Here is a 6,895-nt window from a genome sequence, read left to right as displayed (position 1 = left end):
TTTTTTTTTTGAAATCTTGTCTAAATTCAACCCTCTAAATCATGATTGGTACTCAATTAAAGGTATTGAATTCATTTTTCCGTTAAAGCTCAAAGCCCAAATGGTTGTGGCAAGTGACATGGTAAAAAATGATGATGTGACAACTACCATGGAAAAATAATAATGCGATGGTTCAATTATTATTATTTATTTTTTAAGGACTTAATTGATTATTTAAATAAAAAATTATTAATTTTATTTTTGTCTATTTAAAAAACACATCTCGTTTGTAATAAAAATTAATAAAATTTCACTTAAATCGAGATGTTGTGTTATACACTTAAAATTTATTTAAAGTATAATAAAAACTGCGTGAACTCAAGTTAATTGGTTTTAAAATAGAAAAGTGAGATTTGCCCAAGCCCAAAGTTATGGGCTAAACTCCTTTCCAAGACACTAAAGTTGGGCCGGTTACTAGGCTTCTTTCCACCGGTTCGGGTCGGAATACAAAATTTAAATTTAGAATTATTTAGGAAATCACTTTGGGTGCATTCTCTTTCAATTTAACATTAATTTACTCCCTCGATTTGCAATTGTGTCCAAATTACTCTTCAACCTTTCATCATTTTAATTGTATTTGATAATTATTATAATTTTTTTCTTAATATATAAAAAACTATTAAGTTTATTATAAATTTGGATAGAACGTTATTCTTTTATGGATATTATGTGATTACTTTTTTAATTTTAAAATGAATCGAAAAATTTAATATAAAAATCTTAATAATAATAACTAGAACTGATTTTTTTATATTTAAAGATATTAAATTTTTGAAAAATAAAATTGGAATAATCAAGTCAATGTTAGATTATTATAGAAAACTTATCTGCTTTGTTGGATTGAGGAAACGGTGGGGTCTCACAAATCCCGAAGGGTCAAAGAGTCAAAGTTGAGATGCACCATCAATTATACAAAATAAATTTGAGTATTTAGCTATCGAATTGTGTGCGTGTTTTAAATTTAACCACTTGATTATTATGCATTTTATCGATTTTAATATTAAATTAAAGTTTACGCTATTATGACTTCAGAACACCATCAAACTTATCTCTCTAAAAATTTTACAACTTTGAGTCAAAAATTAATCTAAAACTTGATAAAACACTGAAGAACAGAAATAAAAGGAAAAGAAATTAATTAAGGGAGAAGTTTTATTACAATAAAAATAAAAAAAAGGTTGAAACAATCTATAAGGACCAAAATGCAAAACTCACAACATTTGATGTGCTATAATATAGTATGTAATGAGCAGCATCTCTCTCAGAAGCGAGATAAGCTTTCCATTTAAAACTACAATAATGGCAAGTCCATTGAATGTAGAGGGTGCTAATGGCTGTAGACCAGAAGGAACCAATGGAGGGTGTTGCAAAAAAGTCATGGATTTAGGAGAGGCTAAGACTCAAATAATGTTTGCAGTGCCAATGGTGTTATCCAATGTTTTTTACTTCTCAATTACTATGGTTTCTGTCATGTTTGCTGGCCACCTTGGTGAGGTCGAGCTTGCTGGTTCAACGCTTGCCAATTCGTGGGCCACTGTTACTGGTTTTGCTTTCATGGTAACCTCTTAGTTTAAACCTTAATATGCTTTTTCATGTTCTCGTCTCAAAATTTTTGTGAAATCAGACAGGCTTAAGTGGAGCATTGGAGACCCTTTGTGGTCAAGGATTTGGTGCAAAAATGTACAAAATGTTGGGGATTTACCTTCAAGCTTCTTGCATTATTTCCTTCTTTTTCTCGATTATCATATCGGTTTTGTGGTCCTTCACTGAGCCAATCCTTGTTTTGCTTCATCAAGATCCTGAAATCTCGAGAGCTGCTGCTGTTTACATCAAGTACTTGATTCCTGGTTTATTTGCTTATGGTTTTCTGCAAAACATATTGAGGTTTCTTCAGACACAAAGCGTTGTTATACCTTTGGTCGTGTTTTCTGTCGTTCCATTGGGTATCCATTTCGGGGTTGTTTACAGTTTGGTAAACAAGACAAGTGTTGGTTACAAAGGTGCTCCCATGGCGGCTTCAATTTCAATATGGATATCATTTCTTTTATTAGCTCTATATGTTCTTTTCGCCAACAAATTTCAGAACACATGGACCGGGTTCTCTTTAGAATCATTTCGTTATATCATCCGGAACTCCAAATTAGCCCTTCCATCTGCAGCAATGGTTTGGTGAGTATTTATTTAACCCTTCATTTTCCTTAAAACTATTAGTATGAGTTTAACACTAATGTTGATCAAATGTTGTGCTAGTTTGGAGTTCTGGGCATTTGAGACTCTTGTGTTCTTAGCTGGTCTGAAGCCCAATTCAAAAATAACAACTTCATTGATTGCAATATGGTAGCCTTTTTCTTATCTTTTTTTTTATCATATATTTTCTTATCCATTTTTACCGAGCTTTAGATTTGTTTTTGTATCATCTCCTCCAGTGTGAATACAGAAAACATTGCCTACATGATCACATACGGCCTTAGTGCTGCTGGAAGGTTAGCTTTTTCACCAATTTTCATCTCTGTTGTTCGAATTTGGATAGAAATATATACCTGACATAATTATATTTAACTGGTTGAATTTTTTTTTAGTCCTTATACTTTATGAAAATTGTGGATTTAATCCTTATATTTTAATTCGTTCATTTTTAGTCCCTGTTCTTTTCAGATTTTAAAATTTTAACTCTCCCAAATGATAATTGTTAAATTCATTAAGTGAAGTGCTGCTATTTCCAAAATCTGACGCGGCAAACATGTGTGTAATGTTATGCTAGCTTATTATTTTAACATATTAATTATTCATTAAAACTCCAGTTAATGGATTAACGAATGTCATTTGCATTAAGACTGAAATTTCAAAATTAAAAAAATATAGGAACTTAAATTGATTTTATTAGAGAATATAGACTAGATCTACAACTGAGACCAAAATTGGTCAATTCAAAAAGTATAGAGACTAAATTTGATCAAATTAAAGTGAAAAAAATTATCCACAATGTTCGTAAAATATAGAGACTACTAGTAGAGTTTAATCTATTTAATTTTATTTTCAAAATTTTCATTTACTTTGAAAATCAATAAGATTTTATTCATGTGTCTATATCAAAATATTTAGTATTCCCAACAAACGTTAACTGGAATAGTAGGCATATTGTATTTTTTCGGAGAGATACAAATTCAAACCTTTAAGATGATATTATAAAATATATATTGAGATAAGGTTGTGCTTTTTCTCAGCACAAGAGTGTTAAAATATATATTGAGATAAGGTTGTGCTTTTTCCCAGCACAAGAGTGTCGAATGAATTGGGGGCAGGAAATCCAAACCGGGCAAAACATGCCATGACAGTCACTCTCAAGCTCTCCATCCTTCTTGCGCTCGTAGTTGTTCTAACCTTAGCCTTGGGACATGATATCTGGGCTGGTTTCTTCAGTGATAGCCATTCCATTATAAAACAATTTGCACAGTTGACACCGTTGCTCATTGTTTCTATAGTGATTGATGCCATACAAGGCGTATTATCAGGTTTGGATTATGTTCGACAATTCATATTTACATATTGAAATGATCGATTCTAACTTAAAGCCCTCCATCATGTGGTGTTGCAGGGGTTGCTAGGGGATGTGGTTGGCAACGCTTGGCAGTATTGGTGAATTTGGGCGCTTTCTATTTCATTGGCATGCCAATTGCGAGTGTACTTGGTTTCAAATTTAAGCTGTATGTTAAGGTGAGGAAATTATGAATCTCAATACGGAAAACCCTTTTTTGATAAATGATTGACAAACCATTTTTCTCCATTAACATTTAAATTGCAATTAAAGAATTTTTTATCCGATGAAATGAATAAAAATACATAATTATTTTTTATAATAAAATGTTGTTTGATAAATTGAAAACTTAGTTGTTGAAAAAATAAGTATTAGATTTAAAATTTAAAATTTGTTTGGTATATTAATTAAAATTATTGGATTTGAAATATATATTATTATTTTTTTAAAAATATGTTATTTTATAAAAGAAATAGAATAAAATAAAAATAATTGAAAGAATTCTATGCATTTTTTCTTATAAACAATCATTTTTACGTTTTATTTCTTAAATAATTTCATTTTCTTTAAAATTGTTAATTAAATAAAATTTTTATATATAACGTAAAAATAATAATGTCTATTGTTTTAATAATGTTAGTGGAGTTTTATAAAAAAAAAATTAATTTTTTGTCCCACTAATTATTATTTTTTCTTTGTGATTAGGGTTTATGGATAGGCTTAATTTGTGGTCTATCTTGTCAAGCTTGCACCCTTGTGTTGATTACATTTTATAGAAAATGGACGAAATATGAGGTTACAGAAGAGAATATCAAAGAAACTCAAGTTTCTGTTTAATTCCTCCAAAAAACAAATTCTTGATACGATTTCGTTAGTGGATCAAAAGTTCGATGCCACCAATAATATGATACTGCAAGTGGATTTGATACAACCAAGTTTAAGCATGATAATGAGAAAAATTAGCATGGCAGTTTCTTATTTGCTGTTGGATTCTTAAAGATGAAGTCAGATTATGGAACCAAAGTGGTGAAAGAAAAATTACTGACATAAAAGATTTTATTTATTTATGTATTTGGGCAGTTGCTCTGCAAACAATTATTGTACCGAACTTTCTCATCATATTATTTATACTCTATTTTTAATTATTTAATTACATTTCAGTAATTTTTTTTTAATATTTTGGTAATTTTTTTACACTGAATCTCAAACTTAGAACCTTGAATCTTGAACCTAAACCATGAACCGTAAACTCAGACATAAATCCTAAACCCTTTCAAGGTTCAAGATATAGGATTCAAGGTTTGGGTTTAGTGTTTGGGATTTGAGATCCGAGTTTGAGGTTCAAGTTTGGGGTTTGAGTTTAAGGTTCAGGATTCATGATTCGAGTTCGGGTTTCAAGGTTCAGGGTTTGAGGATCGGGGTTCAGAGTAAGAAACTTACCAAAATTGGGGCAATGACATGGAAAATATGGTTGAAATGTCATTAAATAATTAGAAAGGGACCATGAATGATGTGGTGGGAAAGGTCCATAAAATAATTTCTCCTTTTCAATGACCATCCATCGTTCCAGTATTTCTGCTCTAGCAAAATTATTTTCGGTTTTGCTTCTCAGGGCATGATCTGCTGAACTAGGTTTTCCACTCTAGTTGAACCATTTCGAATTTTTTTTCTTTTCAAGGCTTGCTCCTTGTATCGGTCTTTTTAAGGTTAGCAAAATTCGATTCGTTTCGAAAAAAATTGAAAAAATTCAAATTTCGAGTTAATTGAATCAAGTTATTCGAGTTTTGAGTTCGAGTCAAGTTAAATTTTATAATGCGAACAACTCAAATAATTAGAATAAAAAATTAGTGTAAATACCCTTTTGGTCCCTATCAATTTTGAAAATGAACAAATTGGTTTCTCTCAACAAAAATGAAAAAAGTTTCAAAATATTTTAAAAAAGTTTAAATAATTTTTAAAATTCAAAATATTTATAAAAATTTCAAAATTTATGTTTTTAGAAAATTATAGAAAATTTTAAAAAATTCTAATAAATATATAAAGAAGTTAAAATTTTAAAAATTTTCAGCAATTAATGCAAAAACAGCCAATTGGAAAGCAATAGTCATGTTTCTAATCCTCCAAGCTACCAACAAAAGAACTATACCATTACATCCCTCTATGATATTGACCAAAAAAAAAATGCAAGGTAGAGGGATTTTACCATGAATCAATTGATTCTATATGACTTATTTCCAACCCTTTAACCGCTTTTATTCGGACATGGGGTCGAGGGTGATTTTTTATTTCACGTTCACAAATAGGTATGCTAGATTATGCATTTCATCTATCTATATATACAGATAAATAGATTGACTTATAGGTTCACACACGATATCTTTCTAATATAGTGATGGTATCAACTCATATGGCCATGTTCGATTCGGTGGAATAAAAATAAAATAAAAATTAGCTTTCGAAGAGATGGCTGAGTGGTTGATAGCTCCTGTCTTGAAAACTAGTATAGTTCGAAACAAAGAACTATTGAGGGTTCGAATCCCTCTCTCTCCTTTTGCTCGATGAATAGATTTCTTTCTTTATTGCTTTTTCCTGGATTCTTAATTAAGAATCTTAATATTAATAAAAGGTAATGGCTCGGCTGGGTGGAATAGCTGAGCCAGAAAAAAAATATATGTTAGATAGAAAATGAGTTGAAACGAAAGGAAAACAGAATAGAATAATAATTTTAGGAACTAAATAAGTTAAATAATGATTCAAGTTTATTATGCTAAAGTATCTAACTTTTTTATTATTTTGCTTTGAATTTTTTTTCAAATATATATAGTTTCAAATTTATGTGCTCTACCATAAAATTAATTATACAGTAACAAAATTTTAATTTGACATGTTCAATTTTTTAATTTAACTCGAACAATTTCACTCGATTTGAAAAAAAATCAAATTAAGTTAGGATGATAAAATAAGACTTGTCAATTCGATAAACTCGAAATTCTTTTACTCAATTCGATTCGATCGAACGCACACTCAAATTCTTTCTACTCTAGTAGAATCCTCTTTTATTTTTGTGCTTCTAAATATGTCGTTTCGTTCTTGTGATGTTGATATTTTAAATTATTGGCAAAATAAGATCTCTACTTTAATGGTGATGACATTTTGATTATATTTTTTATTAAAATTTTTTAATTGAATTTCTATTTATTAAGTTAGGTTGGTAGGCTTTTTGGAAAAATATATCATAGATTTCTTTTAATAGGCATTAATTTTTCAAAAGTTTTAAGTGAGTCAAAATTCAATTATTTTTATAATTTTAATTTAAAATGA

The 6,895-nt window shown here is 29.5% G+C and overlaps 1 protein-coding gene across 1 annotated transcript; it reads left to right on the top strand.

Annotated features, from left to right (window-relative positions):
- Positions 1-1,314: 1,314 nt before the first annotated feature.
- Positions 1,315-5,340, top strand: LOC107919067 (protein DETOXIFICATION 18). The gene is made up of 7 exons (XM_016848595.2): positions 1,315-1,596; positions 1,664-2,208; positions 2,290-2,376; positions 2,466-2,522; positions 3,313-3,551; positions 3,635-3,753; positions 4,280-5,340. Exons 1-7 carry the CDS (start codon positions 1,339-1,341, stop codon positions 4,409-4,411), a joined length of 1,437 nt encoding a protein of 478 aa, XP_016704084.1. The 5' UTR covers positions 1,315-1,338; the 3' UTR covers positions 4,412-5,340.
- The last annotated feature ends 1,555 nt before the right edge of the window (positions 5,341-6,895 follow it).

This window comes from Gossypium hirsutum, chromosome D13 (genome assembly GCF_007990345.1).
Source record: "Gossypium hirsutum isolate 1008001.06 chromosome D13, Gossypium_hirsutum_v2.1, whole genome shotgun sequence".
Taxonomy (NCBI): Eukaryota; Viridiplantae; Streptophyta; class Magnoliopsida; order Malvales; family Malvaceae; genus Gossypium; species Gossypium hirsutum.
Note: the sequence above shows the minus strand (reverse complement) of the source record. Positions and strands in the feature narration are given on the sequence as shown.